This window comes from Phaenicophaeus curvirostris, chromosome 19 (assembly GCF_032191515.1).
Source record: "Phaenicophaeus curvirostris isolate KB17595 chromosome 19, BPBGC_Pcur_1.0, whole genome shotgun sequence".
Lineage (NCBI taxonomy): Eukaryota > Metazoa > Chordata > Aves > Cuculiformes > Cuculidae > Phaenicophaeus > Phaenicophaeus curvirostris.
Genome location: NC_091410.1, coordinates 5451873 through 5466161, shown reverse-complemented (window position 1 = coordinate 5466161; position 14289 = coordinate 5451873). Strand labels below are relative to the sequence as shown.

At 46.4% G+C, this 14289-nt stretch overlaps 2 protein-coding genes across 2 annotated transcripts in view; both read right to left on the bottom strand.

Moving 5' to 3' along the window:
* The window catches only part of LOC138728727 (myosin heavy chain, skeletal muscle, adult), a 30108-nt gene extending 20759 nt beyond the window's left edge, over positions 1-9349 (bottom strand). Inside the window, exon 1 of the mRNA XM_069872303.1 lies at positions 9345-9349. The gene's annotated coding sequence lies outside the window, so the exon portion shown is untranslated. The remainder of the gene's footprint in view (positions 1-9344) is intronic.
* Positions 197-13998, bottom strand: LOC138728730 (myosin heavy chain, skeletal muscle, adult-like). The gene is made up of 38 exons (XM_069872306.1): positions 13738-13998; positions 13505-13648; positions 13256-13412; positions 12428-12455; positions 12219-12330; positions 11926-12018; positions 11738-11801; positions 11547-11645; positions 11339-11442; positions 11120-11258; positions 10764-10882; positions 10516-10665; positions 10064-10234; positions 9108-9417; positions 8895-8965; positions 8116-8203; positions 7904-8021; positions 7466-7589; positions 7243-7379; positions 6883-7138; positions 6026-6268; positions 5671-5847; positions 5440-5585; positions 5262-5352; positions 4784-5173; positions 4509-4635; positions 4280-4398; positions 3969-4165; positions 3480-3663; positions 3226-3391; positions 2968-3092; positions 2495-2803; positions 2134-2337; positions 1740-1865; positions 1474-1644; positions 1283-1387; positions 963-1058; positions 197-485 (listed from the first exon to the last, which is right to left on the bottom strand). Exons 1-38 carry the CDS (start codon positions 13942-13944, stop codon positions 330-332), a joined length of 5823 nt encoding a protein of 1940 aa, XP_069728407.1. The 5' UTR covers positions 13945-13998; the 3' UTR covers positions 197-329.
* Between the last annotated feature and the right edge of the window lie 291 nt (positions 13999-14289).

Below are 14289 nucleotides of genomic sequence, written 5' to 3'. Positions count from 1 at the left end.
TCACATGAAGATAAATTCCTCTTCATACCCCAGTCACCAAGTAATAAAGAATGGAGAAGTTGTTAGGAACTAGATGACAAAAATCTGGACCATAATGTAGGTACACAGCAGTTATAAGCCAAGGCTGCTCTAAAGCCAGATGATACTATAGACTTCACCAGTAAAAAGAGGAACAAATGAAAGCTGGTACTCGTGGTGTATATGCAAGGGAATCTACGGTGTTTATTCTCTAGACATCGACATGGCTACAAAGACTTATTACAGAAGAAAGTGACAGAGGGTTCACATTTTGTGCTTCCCTGAGGTCACTTTGTTGCCACAAGACATCCTCACTCTTCCTCTTCTATCTTCTTGCTGTGAAACTCCCGGCTTTTCACCCGAAGCTTGTTGACCTGCGACTCTGCAATGTCAGCGCGCTCCTCGGCTTCCTCCAGCTCGTGCTGGATCTTGCGGAACTTGGAGAGGTTGGCATTGGAAAGCTCCTCCTGTGCAGGGAGAGGGAGGTGGTGGGGAGGAGCCCAGGGCAGGGATTTCCCTTCTCCTGCACCTCAGCCTTGCGAGGCTCAGGCTCTTTCCTGGGGGAAGGCACAAACTTGCTGCCCAGCTATCAGCTGGGCATGAATTATTAGGTTGTGGAACACCCTGGAGCCTTCTGCTCTTCAGTAGCAGCAGCAGAGACTCAGGAACTTCTGTTAACTTCACTCAGTGGATGTGATCCCTGGGGTTCTTTACTGTGACCTCCTGCACAGAACAGGCTGCCGCACTTCTCTCCATTCCTCCCTGACTGCTGCAGGGTGCCCAGAACTCAGCAACGCCTCACAGCACAATAATGAAATGATGTGGCCAAGACTGTTGTGTCTTGCAAGTTTCTCCATACCCCTTCCCTGATCTTCCTACTCATCTCAATGATCACGCTACCCGCAAGGAACGTGGCTCCCACCCATTCTCCAAGCCATACTTACAGCCTCCTCAGCTTGTCTCTTGTAGGATTTCACCTTCGTTTGCAGCTTGTCCACCAGATCCTGCAGCCTGAGAATATTCTTCCGGTCTTCCTCAGACTAGAGGGGTTGGACAGCAGGAAAGAGAGTGAATTGGTTCCCCTGGCATGTGATTTAGCAATTCCCCTTGGCAATTAAGGGCAAAAAATCATGCTTCCTACAAGAGGTGACGTCAGGCCATGCAACCTGCATGACATGAGGTTACCAATTCCCCTTGGTGGTGTGCACAAAACCAGACTTGCTGTGAGAAAACTCTTGTCAGGCCAAGAGGCCTCCTGCCTTACCTGGTAGGTCAGCTCCTTCACCCTCCTCTCGTACTTGCGCACACCCTTCACGGCTTCAGCACTGCGCTTCTGCTCAGCATCAACCTCCCCTTCCAGCTCCCGCACCTAAAAGGAGAAGTGCATTTTTGGAGCTTCCTTGGTATCTCTCTAAGGAACTTGCTCATTCCTGTACAAATACCAGTACTACGCACTCTGGCCTCCAGCTTCTGAATTTGCTTCTTGCCTCCTTTCAGAGCCAACTGCTCAGCCTCATCCAGACGGTGCTGCAGGTCTTTTACTGTCTGGTCAAGGTTCTTCTTCATCCTCTCCAGGTGGGCACTGGTGTCCTGCTCCTTCTTCAGCTCTTCTGCCATCATGGCTGCCTGATGAGAGCAAAGGATCAAGGCCATTGTGAGACTGGAGACGTCTTGACAGAGAATACATGGACCATCTCCAGTGAAAGAAGCCCCCAACTCACATCAGTGATGGCCTTCTTGGCCTTCTCTTCAGCGTTGCGGGCTTCCTGGATTGTATCCTCCATTTCACTCTGAATTTGCACAATGTCTGTTTCCAGCTTCTTCTTGGTGTTGATCAAGCTGGTGTTCTGTGCAACAGGAAAGACATGGTGGGTGCTGTTAGACCTGGTGCCTCCACATCAACAGCTAAAAATGCAAATGTTCTTTGTGAAAGGCTTGAATGCAACAGACATCTTCAGAGACATAGAGGAGACCAGACATAGATGGCTGACTGAATCTGCTGTATTACAGCATAGCTCTTCCTATGCTGACTGAGTGACCACTCAAGAGATGTATAGAAACCTCTTTCTTAGCTCTCCTTTGTTGATGGGATTAATTTCTGGAAGACTGGCTGACCTGGGTATGGAGGAGCTGCACACGTTCAGTGGCGTCCAGAAGCTCCTGCTCAGCCACTTTCCTTGAGCGTTCCGTCTGCTCCAGGGCTGCCCGCAGCTCCTCAATTTCAGCCTGCAGCAGGTTGGCTCTGCGCTCCACCATGGCCACCTGCTCCTTCAGGTCCTCCTGTGTCCTCAGAGCATCGTCCAGGTGTAGCTGAGTGTCCTTTAGGCAAAGAAAGGGAAATTAGAAGATGGCACAGCACTGGAGAAAGGTTGGATGGTGAGACATATGGCTCATTTACTAATATGTGTGTGTAATTAGGGTGTTGGTATACTGCAAGGCAAGCTAGGTACCTGCATGCTAATATTTGCGTTCTTACCTTCAGCACTGCCTGTGTGTTCCTCAGGTTCTTCTGTGCCTCTGCAGCCACGCGGTTGGCATGGCTCAGCTGGATCTCCATTTCATTCAGGTCTCCTTCCATCTTCTTCTTCAGCCGCAGGGCTTCATTCCTGCTCCTGATCTCAGCATCCAAGGTGCTCTGCATGGATTCCACCATTCTGAGGTGGTTTCTCTTCATCTGGTCAATCTCCTCATCTTTCTCTGCTATCTTCCTGTCAATCTCTGACTTCACTTGGTTGAGCTCAAGCTGGAGGCGCAGGATCTTCCCCTCTTCATGTTCTAAGGAGGCCTGGATAAGGCAGTAAGAACAGTGACTTAAAAGACTGCTTCCTTTCTGCATCATCTCCTATGCAGTATTTCATGAGATCTTGGCTTGTTTTCCTGCCATCTCTGACTACACCCAACTACTCCCATCCTTTCAGTCTGTACACCACTTCTTAGCACTTGGTGTACCTCAGCTTCCTCCAGGGAGGCCTGCAGTTCAGACTTCTCCTGCTCAATCTGCTTCTTGACTTTCTCCAGCTCATGAATTGCCTTTCCTCCCTCTGCAATCTGCTCTGTAAGCTCAGCAATCTCCTCTGTGGGAACAAAGAACAATGGCACAGTCAAGTATAGAGCATCACTGCCACCCTGCAGGCACAGACCCATATGGGCAGGTGGGTCTTGGTGGAGTGGGAAAGCCCTGCCAGGAATTGAGGACTAGGGACTTACGCTGCAAGTTCTTGTTCTCACGCTTCAGCGTTTCCAGGTGGTCCAAGGACTCCTCATAGGCATTCTTCATCTTAAACAGCTCCGTGCTGAGAGAGCGAGACTCCTTCTGGGAGGCTTCCAGCTCAGCCTGTGTTTCCTCATACTTCTGCTTCCACTCTGCCAGGATCTGAAGAGAAAACAGGTCTGAGTATGGATGTGGCGACGGGGAGGGAATTCTCTGCCCAGGAACCCCAGGGCTGGAGCCCCAAAAAGACCTTGTCAAAGTTCTTCTGCTTCTTATCCAGAGCTGCACAGGCAGCATTTGATCGCTCCACATCGATCATCATGTCCTCCACTTCATTCTGCAGCCTCTGCTTTGTCTTTTCCAGGGAGGCACATTTGGCATTGACGGCTTCAACGTGTTCCTCTGCATCCTGCAGGCGCTGTGCCAGCTTCTTCCTGAGAGGAAATAATCACAGCTCCAGATTACAGAGAAAGGGTCTACCACCTCTGTGACCTGGCACCTACTGAATATTTGACTTGCCTCAGGCTTTCTAGTACTAAAGGCTACATTTGTCCTTCCAATCCATGTTTTTCGCGCAGCACACTTTTCCCCTCTCTCCCTCTTTCACCTCTATCACTAAGGCAGTACATCCCTGCCTTCCTCCCAACTGTCTCCCAACCCACTCTCAGAGATTCCTTTTCCAACTGCCCTGGACACTCTCAGTCTTTCCCAGACATTCAGCATCCCATTTTCCACATACTTGGCCTCCTCCAGCTCCTCCGTGCGCTGAATAGCGTCCGTCTCGTATTTGGTTCTCCACTGGGCCACTTCGCTGTTGGCCTTGGACAGGGCTCGCTGCAGCTCCCCCTTGGCTTCCTGCTCCTCCTCATATTGTTCGCGGAGCAAGTCACAGTCATGGCGAGCAGACTGCAAGGCGTGGGCCAGCGCGTTCTTGGCCTGGGGGTACATTGGGAATTGGGACTGGTAAGCTGAATACTTCTCTTGAGACGTCTTGACAGTGAGACAGCATTTTGAAATGCTTTTAGGGTGATATACAAACTACTTCTGGACCTTTATCTCTTCCTCTAGATGTCTCTTGAGTTCCTCAATCTGCTGTGTGAATCCTTGCTTGCCTCTAGAAAGCTGAGAAATCAGAGCATCCTTTTCCTCCACCTGACGTGAAAATTCACCTGGGAAGGGTAAATTGAAAAACAACAACTAGGCCATTAATAACATGACAGATTCTTCCTGCGATGACATGCAGTGCTCCCATTGCACCTCAGGAATGAGGATGTCTCACCTGATTCTGTCTGCAGACGAGCTCTTTGAGTGTTGAGGTCATTGATCATGCGCTGATTCTGCTCCTCCTTAGTTTTGATCTCACTCAGCTGATCTTCCAGAGTGCGGCACATCTTCTCCAGATTGGCCTAATAAGCAAATACAAGGAAAGAAGATGAACACCAGGACTCTGCCTTGTTCTCACAACAGGGATTTTCTTTATGAGAACGGAGCTGGTAGCTGTGGCCTCTGGCCAGTACATTGGCCCCAAGAGCATGTTCTGCTGCAGTTCATTACCTTGGCTTTGGAGACAGACTCCATGTTACTGGCCAGGTCGTCAATCTCCATCTTCAGCTCACTCTTCTCCTTCTCCAGCTTCTGCTTCACTCGTTGCAGGTTGTCGATCTGCTCCCCAAGCTCAGCTGTGCTGTCCGCGTGCTTCTTGCGCAGGGCGGCAGCCGTGGCTTCGTGCTGCAGCGTCGCCTCTTCAAGGTCGCGACGCATCTTCTGAAATTCTGCCTCGCGTTTCTTGTTCATCTCAATCTGAGCTGCTGTAGCCCCTCCTGCTTCTTCCAGGCGCTCGCTGATCTCCTCCAGCTCCCGCGAGAGGTCAGCCCGATGCTTCTCTGCTTTTGCCCGAGAAGTTCTCTCTGCCTCAATTTCCTCCTCCAGTTCCTCAATCCGAGCCTGGAGAACATTGGGAACCCTTCACACCCGTGCCCTCCTCCTGCCTGACCTGTGCCAGGGTGAGAGAAGGAACAGAACAGAGACTTGCCTGGAGCTCCTTGATCTTCTTCTGTAACTGCATGCCCATGGCTTGCTCATCCTCAATTTTGCTCTGGACCTGACTGATTTCAAAGTCTTTCCTTTGGGCAAAGGACGCATTGTTAGAGCTCAAAGGAAAAAGGCAAGAGAACCAGCCCCACACTCAGGTGCCCCACAGCCACACTTACTTCTTCAGTTTCTCATCCAGCTGCTGCTTATCATTTTCCAAATCCATTATGCTGTCATGGGCCAGCTTCAAGTCTCCTTCGAGTTTCCTCTTAGCTCTCTCCAGGTCCATGCGCAGCTTTTTCTCTTGCTCCAGGGACCCTTCCAGCTACAACAAACAAGACTATTACTGCTCTGTTGGCTGTACTTTCCTTTACAAAGTTTTCTTTTTGTTTGGCTACACATGTGCTTACATCATCCACTTGCTGTTCCAGCTTGGTCTTAGCTTTGGTCAGAGTATTGACTTTGTCCTCTTCTGCCTGCAGGTCGTCCAATGTCTGCTGATGGGCCTCTTGGAGGGCTTTCTTCTCTTTTGTCAGCTTGGCAATGGTCTCATCCAGGGTTGCCATCTCCTCAGTGAGGTTTTTCACCTACAAATAGAGGCAATTGTAAGAATCGTGTGCAAAACAGGGCTACAGTGGCATTTTCACTTTGCAGCTCTTAGCCGGGATTAAATGTTCCAAAGCCAAGGTGTCCTGCTGTAGTAGGGTCTCTTGCTCCGAGAATCAATATATATTTTGACCTCTTAGATGTCCCCCATGTTTGTACCTTGTTTTCTGTAGCATGCTTTTCCTTCTCCACTTTGGCCAGTGTTAACTCAAGGTCATCAATATCTTTCTTCAGCTCTGAACATTCATCCTCCAGTTTCCTCTTCTTGGCTGTCAGCTCAGCATTGATTTCTTCCTCATCCTCAGCTCTTTCAGTGACCTCCTTAATCTTGGCTTCCAGTTGGATTTTGGTTTTGATGAGCTGGTCACACCTTTCCTCAGCATCAGCCAAGCTATCTGCTTCCTAGCGGGGAGACACAGAATTTAGTGAGTTGTAATGTTTTGAAGATTTTCCGCTCTGCCTTTTGTATCACATGGTGGCATGTGTTGCAATTGGGGCTGAAGCTGGTGTTTTATTCCCACAGATGGAAGATCTTACCAGGTGCCTACTGGTATCAACATTGATTCCAATTATTTTGCCTCTCTTACTAATTCCTCACAGAGAGGATTACTGATCGAAAAAATATTCAATAGCTTCATCTGCTGAAGACTGACTTATGATGTACCTAGTAATATTGGTGGAGGAAAGGCTTTGTGAGAATGATTTAGTGGGACAAATGGTGTTTGGTTTGGTGTGAAGAATCTGGCTGTTTCTAATGTACTTTGACTGGGAAGTATTCATCTTTCTGAAAGTAATCAAGCCCTTCACATGTAGCTGTAGGTTGGACAAGTAGGTCCTTCTAAAGTTGGCTGTCATGACACCCATCACACCCCTGCCAGTGCCTGTTTACTCAAGATTGTGTGGTTTAAATTGTTTTCTACTGCCCGTTTATCGGCTTCCTGCAAGTCTCTGCTTAGGTGAGCAAACGTTCTGGCTGTACATCCTTCTCCCAAGGACAAATGAAAGGGGATACTCACAGCCTGCACTTGGAGCTGCAGATCATTTTTCTCCTGCAGCAGTGCCACCATTTTTTCCTCCAGCTCCTTCCTCTTTGCCTCAGACTTGGCAAGCTCTTCCTTGGTTTTCTCAAACTCCTGTTTCATGTTGGCCATCTCCTTCTCAGATTCTGCGCTCTTCAGCAAGGGCTTGATCTTGAAGAACAGCTTCATCCAGGGCCAGTGCTTGACATTCATGAATGCACGAACATTGTACTGGATACAGAAGATTGAGTCTCTGAAATAGAATTCATATGGCTATTGCATAGTTTGGTGGTGGTGAATTTAGACATTGTTGGGCAAGAACCATGGGAACATGATATGTACATAAGAAACTTCTACCTTCGCTCCACCATTCTGCGATACTCCACTCTCATCAGGAAGCCCCTGCACCTAGCTTGTGTCATGGTCATAATTTCTGCTAGTTTCTCATCCCTCATCTCCTCCAGTAGACCTATCAGCCCAGCTTTGAAGAACACCTTAAGAAAGGGAACATTGCAGCACATCAGTCTCAGGCAGTGGTTAGGAGAGGCACACAGATTTTGAACAGTGGTCTTGTTTCTACCTTGGTGTGACCAAATCTGTACTGGGTGTGGTCCACATCAATGGATCCAAGGAGCTTCTCTGAAGCCTTCTTGCTATCCATGAACTGCCCCTCTGGGATAGCACTGGCGTTAAGCACTCTGTATCTATGGGAGAAAATAGAACATGAAGAAATCCACATTATACAAACTCACACTGCCACTGAACCCCAACCCTTCTCAGCAACAGCTGACTGAGCAATGTCCTGTGTTAGGGACAGTGCATCCTTTAAAGGGAGTGTGAGTGAAGACTTCATATAATTAACACAGAGAATCATCATTATAAAATCTATCATAAACTCACAGTAAAACATAGCTACGTTACTACTCAGGTCCTTTATGAAATATTATGTTTCAAGATTGTTAAGATAGTATGGTTGTTTACCTTGGTCTGAGAGGGGACAAAGGTGGACCACTCTTACCTCTGTTTGAAGTCAGCATACAGGACTCTGCTGGGGAATCCTTTCCTGCAGATTCTGATCCCTTCCAACACACCGTTACAGCGCAGCTGATGCAGCACCAGCTCATGCTCCATGGCACCTAAAAAACACCAGCATTAGTGACTCCCTTGCTGTTTGACAGGCAGGAGAAGAGCTTTTGCTGCTCACATTTTCCTCCTATTGGGTCTTCTTACCAGGTGTTTTTGTTTCATTTGGGATGATGCATCGTACAAAATGGGGGTGAGTGCTGCGTAGATTGGTCATCAGCTTGTTTAAATTCTCCTGTGAGGTTACAAAGAGAAGTTCACATCAACAACAAAAGATTTGCATCCCTGCAGCTCTATGTATTTAATCCATGGAAAAGGAGTTAATAATTTATGAAATTTAAACTAGATTGCAAAATTTCCATACTAATATACCAAAGATTTTGCCTTCATCCATCTTTTGCTGTTGAACATTACTGTTAGAAGGAAATACTATTTGGTTACTGTGTCATCGTAATAGATTATTTACAAAAACAGGGATACATCTTATTTAAGACCTTGGGATAGTAGACTTTGAAAGGCGTGAAAAGTTAATTCCTTGTGCTTGCCCTCCTGAATACAAACACTGGTTAGGCTTTTATATGTGATAGTCTTAAAGCTGGCCTCTCTGGTTTTTTTCAGAACTGCTCCATCACTCATGAATCGCGTGTGGCATCAGTACTGAAAATATTCAGAAGCCAAAATTCTCTCTTTGATAAAACATCCTGAACGCTATTCAATAGCTGAAAGACATGGACCTACTCCAGTCTCTCCATGACGGAAAAGAGAAGAAACTTGCCCATCATTTAAATGGAAAGACAATCTACTTATATTACATAATCTGTTTCATCCTCTTCCTATAGGACTTCAAGAGTTGTAACATCACTTGTAACCTGTTAAATTCCCTTTCTTCCAAAAAAAAGATACAAAGTGGAGAAACCAGTAAGTACCCGGAAAAGAGCTGAGACAGTCTGGAAAGAAGAACCCTTCTTCTTGCCACCCTTCTTGCCACCACCACCTTCTGCAAATGGAAGAAAAGAAAAATTATTGAAATATAGATTGCATATTGGAGACACAAAACAGCTTCAAATGCTTAGTGTTTACTGCTTTAATTCTGTACCAACATTGTCTCACACTGAAAATACAGTTATCAGGCACCTGACCTGCATCTGCTCCACCATAGCTGGCAAAGAGTAAGGCCAGTGTCTTCACAGATGATTTCTGGTACAACCCAATGACAGTTTCATTCAAGGGGTCCTTGTTCTTCTCCAGCCAGCCAGTGATGTTGTAGTCCACCGTGCCAGCGTAGTGCACCAGCGAGAAGTGAGCCTCAACCTTCCCTTTGGCAGGTTTGGGCTTCTGGAAGTTGTTGGACTTGCCCAGGTGCTGGTCATAGAGCTTGTTCTTGAAAGAGGTGTCAGTTGCCTTGGGGAACATGCACTCCTCTTCCAGGATGGAGAAGATGCCCATGGGCTGGAAGGTACCGCAACAAGTGAACAAGAGAAAGATGACAACGATGAGAAGCTTGTGCTAGGGACATCAACAGTACCACTGTGTGCTGACAGCATCTCAGCCTGCATAAGAGCCTAAGTTTGTCAGGAGGTGTGCTCAGCCAGGGACCTAATCTCTGCCTTCTCTTCCTTACCTTCAGCCTGTCTACACAGAAGAGGTAAGAAAGACTGTCTGGTTCAGGTTAGAATTGGGAGCAGAATTAGAGGGAGACATGGTAAACAGAAAAAGAATTGGGAAAATAGGCACAACGGGCCCAGTTGTTTTGTGAAACCAGGTAAGATGATATCAATTTCCTGAATTTGAGTGTAGTGTTCTGATTTAAGTCTTCAGAGGAAAAAGGAAAGAAGACTGATACCAGTTTATTTTAAGTCTGCTGGTGGGAGTCAAGGCTCCCTTTTCCATGCTTGAAAAGCACATAATGCAGGATTGATGGCATAGATTTACATTTCCTAATTTCTCTTCTCCAGACTAAAAATAGGTTTCAGTGCAAAAACCTATAGTTTAACTGACAATGTGTGTCTGGCTATGTGATCTTTCTGAGTTGAATCTGTTTGGGAAACACCATGAAATTCCAAAATAGGTTCTTACATTTGTATGCCAAATGTACCTTTTCAATGAGCTCAATGCAGGCAGCCAGGTCCATCCCAAAGTCAATGAACTCCCATTCAATTCCTTCCTTCTTGTACTCCTCCTGCTCCAGCACGAACATGTGGTGGTTGAAGAACTGTTGCAGTTTCTCATTGGTGAAGTTGATGCAGAGCTGCTCAAAGCTGTTGAACTGCCCAAAGCAAGTAGAAATGCACAGGTTTTTAAGGTGTGGCAAAACACAGTGTTTTGCGAGCATTCTCCTACTGCTGTTTCAAGTTGCTCAGCTGAAACACCACTCCTAACCAGACTGTAACTGCCTGTGTTTCCTTAGCAGGATTTCTATTGTAAAATTTACTGTCCTCAAAGGACTTTATTATTTACTAATATAGTTGTTATTATTGTTATAACAGTATAACAGTAACATTTCCCTGGCCTCCCCCTTGACTATGGTTGCACATGCTTGTTCCTTACATCAAAAATCTCAAAGCCAGCGATGTCCAGGACACCAATGAAGTACTGTCTGGGTTGCTTGGTATCCAGCTGCTGGTTGATGCGAATAACCATCCACAGGAACATCTTCTCATAGACGGCTTTGGCCAGGGCACCAACTGCGTTGTTGACCTAAAGCAGAGCAGCAAGGACTGCTGTTACCTCCTTGGGTCAAAGAACCATCCTCAAGTACGCTTTCAAGCCTTGCGATTTTAACTTCCAGCTTTTACCTGTGACACAGTTTGACCTTTGGTCACAAATTCATTCCCAACCTTGACTCGGGGATAACACAGGGCTTTGAGCAGCTCAGCTGAGTTCAGGCCCATCAGGTAGGCAGCCTTGTCTGCCACTGAAGAGAGAGAGAGAGAGAGGGAGAAGCGCTTATCTTTGGACAATGGCCAGGATTTGGTCAGTGTGAACAACTCTGCTGTTTGTCTGCATTTAGACAGACAATGAACAGAGAGGCTTTTCCTCAGTGCTTTCTGTGGTGACTTGGGCCAACAAAGGCCTGTCTCTGTAGGCTAGTATATCATCTCTGCAAAGAAAGACATTCTTTGAGCAAGTCACTTGCTGAATTTGCTGGTACCTTCTGTGCCGTCTGGCTCTGCCTGCTCCTCTCGTTGTTTCTGCTTGAACTTGAGGTTGCCGTAGTGCATGACAGCCCCTGTTAGCTTGTAGATGGCTGTCTTCTCATCAGCAGAGAAGCCCAGGATGTCAATGGCACTCTGACAACAGAAACAGTTAAGTAAATGCACATCTACCAGGGCTCCTCTCCACCAGATATCCTGTCTGTTAGGTTACTTACATCTGTAGCCATCAGTTCTTCCTGGTCATCAATGCTTGGAACAGTGATTTCACCTTGGCTTACAAAGTGGAAATCGTAAGGGTTGGTGGAAATGAGGAGCATGTCTGAAAACAGTCAAAGAGAAAAAAGAAGATTGCTTCAGCTGTCCATATTGTACAACAAGGTATTGCTCTGCAATCTTCCTCCAAAAAAGCTGATATCTTCCTACCAATTAGCTCCGGCTTCTTGTTGGAGCAGATCTGATAAAAGATGTGGTAGCTCCTTTCCGCCTTGAGCTGGAAAGTGACTCTGGACTTCTCCAGCAGATCTGGCAAGGACAGTGGAAAGAATCAGGCACAGGAAAACTCACAGAGGTGGGAATATAGGAAAGAATGGGATCAGATCAGGAGAGACTCTTACAAGTTTCAATGTCTGCAGAAGCCAGTTTGCCTGTGGCCCCAAAGTGGATTCGGATGAATTTACCCTGTAAGGAGAAGCAGCATTTCAGCCTGGATGGGTTCTCTTGACGTTGCTTCATGAGGTGCACTGCTAGGGCATTGCTTATATTGCAATGAGGGAGAAAGATTTTGTCCAAAGCAGCAACTTACAAAGCGTGAGGAGTTGTCGTTCCTCACGGTCTTGGCGTTTCCAAAGGCCTCCAGCAGAGGGTTGGCGCTGATGATTTGATCCTCAAGCGTTCCCTGCAGGACAATAATTATTGCTGGTTATCTTTTCCAGAAGTCATGTCAGGAACAGACAGGAGCAATGGTTGAAGCTATTATCTATTATTTAACGATCTCGTCCCCAAGTATTCCCTGCAGGAATGATAACTACTCACTTACAGTGTTGCATCAACATGGCAACTGCATGTTAAGTGTTTGGTCTGTTCTTCCTGACTCACCTGCATTTTGCCTGACTGCTCCTCCTTCTTCTTCTCCCCGCTCGCTGCAATTGTTGCAAAGTACTGGATGACACGCTTTGTGTTCACAGTCTTCCCGGCTCCGGATTCTCCGCTGCCAAACCCAAGAGAGAAGCAGAGAGCGTGTGGTCAGGCAGGAGGTCCCCTGGCACCAGGCAGCCCCACAGGGACCTGAGCAGGGATGTACGTACGTGATCAGGATCGACTGGTTCTCACGATCTGGGGAAGAGGCAGAAACAAAGTAAATGTAAATATCTATAATGAATATAATGGATAAAAATATTCCTTAGACTATTGGAAGATGCACTAGCAGTAGCCAGCTAATTCCTTTCATAAACCTGTATTCCTTTACCCCAATCTCTTTTGACCATTTTAACATTCCCAGCTATAGCTGGGAAGTGGATATCTCAACACTAATGTGGATATCAGGTGTAGTATACGTGCTTCTGTTTCTGGTTATTCTCTTTATGCTGAGCTGCTCATTTGCTTTATGAAACATATTCCAACTAAGAAGTATTTTTGTAGAGTTACTGTTTCTTTGAACAGTAAGGTGAAGTGAGTTGAAGTCGTTGCTTCTCGTGAACTTTATAACGTATTAAAAATCAGTTCTGATCAACCTGTAGGCCTTTCTAAATGTTTTTTTCTGTCAGTGACCTCCTTTCCCTTCACATCCATTCTTATTTACAGAACTCCACCCTTGTGACTTTCAGTCCTGCAAAGCAGATAATTCAAAGAACAATCTCCTCAACTAAGAAAAAAGTTTATCCAAATTTCTTTGAAGGAATATCTGACGATGTATTCAGCGTTAAACCATATCCTCCCAATTATCTTGGACAGTAAATTCTAATGTTGATTGCTAGCAAAATAATCATGATGTCCATACAATAAAATACTTTCAGCAATGAGAGGATATCTACCGTCCTAACACCATTAAACCAAACTATTTCGCAGTGAAAGACTTTTTTTCTCCTCTGTGTGTGTTGACAGTCAGATAATTTTAAAGAAAATCAGCCACTCACCAGTTAACATGAACTGATAGGCATTGTCAGAGATGGAGAAGATGTGTGGAGGGGCCTCCTGGCGCTTCTTGCCTCGGTAGGCCAACACCACCTCCGGGTTGTACACCGGCAGCCACTTGTAGGGGTTGACAGTGACGCAGAAGAGACCCGAGTAGGTCTGCAAGGAAGGCAGAGGGCACGTTGGCTGCGCTCAGCCTGGCAGAGCGGTTCCTCCCAGCTCCCCAAGGGAAGGCTGCTGCCGGCACTTACGTAGATCATCCAGGCTGCGTAACGCTCTTTGAGGTTGTACAGCACAGCGGGTTCATGGAGGTGGGTCATCATGGCCATGTCCTCGATTTTATCATACTTGGGAGGGTTCATTTGGAAGATTTGATCTTCCTTTACAGTCAGGGTCTGTCAGAGGAAGGGAAGCATGCATATATGTCAGCTAAGAGCTCAGACTAGATATTATATACAGGTTTTAAGCTTTGGTTTTTACTCACTTCTCCTGCTTCAGTCTTGACAGTGACCTTCCCGGCCTCCTTGCTCTGGACTGTCCCCTTCACGAAGGATTCCTTTGCATGTACCACAAAGACAGATGTCTTGGCATCAAAAGGCCTGTTCTGGGCCTCGATTCTCTCCTTTTCTGACTTTCGGAGGTAAGGAGCCGCCTCCCCGAAGGCAGCCATCTCAGCATCTGGAGAGGCCATGTCTGCCCTTTATTGAAGGTCCGTCAGCAGAGACCCCTGTGGGATAAAAGAAATGTAGCATCAGTAGATCATTGATGTACCTTGCTTGCAAGGAGACCTTTTCCAATTTTTAAAACTAAGCGTGTACTAGAATTGCTAAAACTAGCAAAAGTAACCTTCTTCCTATTTAACACATTAAATCTTGATTTCATTCTTGAAGAATACAGAATAACCTTTTAAAAATTGCTGATATTTCTGTCTTGTTACACTGTACAGGTTTAATGGTTGGACTCGATGATCCGGTGGGTCTCTTCCAACCTGGTTATTCTGTGATTCTATGATTACAGATTGTACAGTGTCATATTT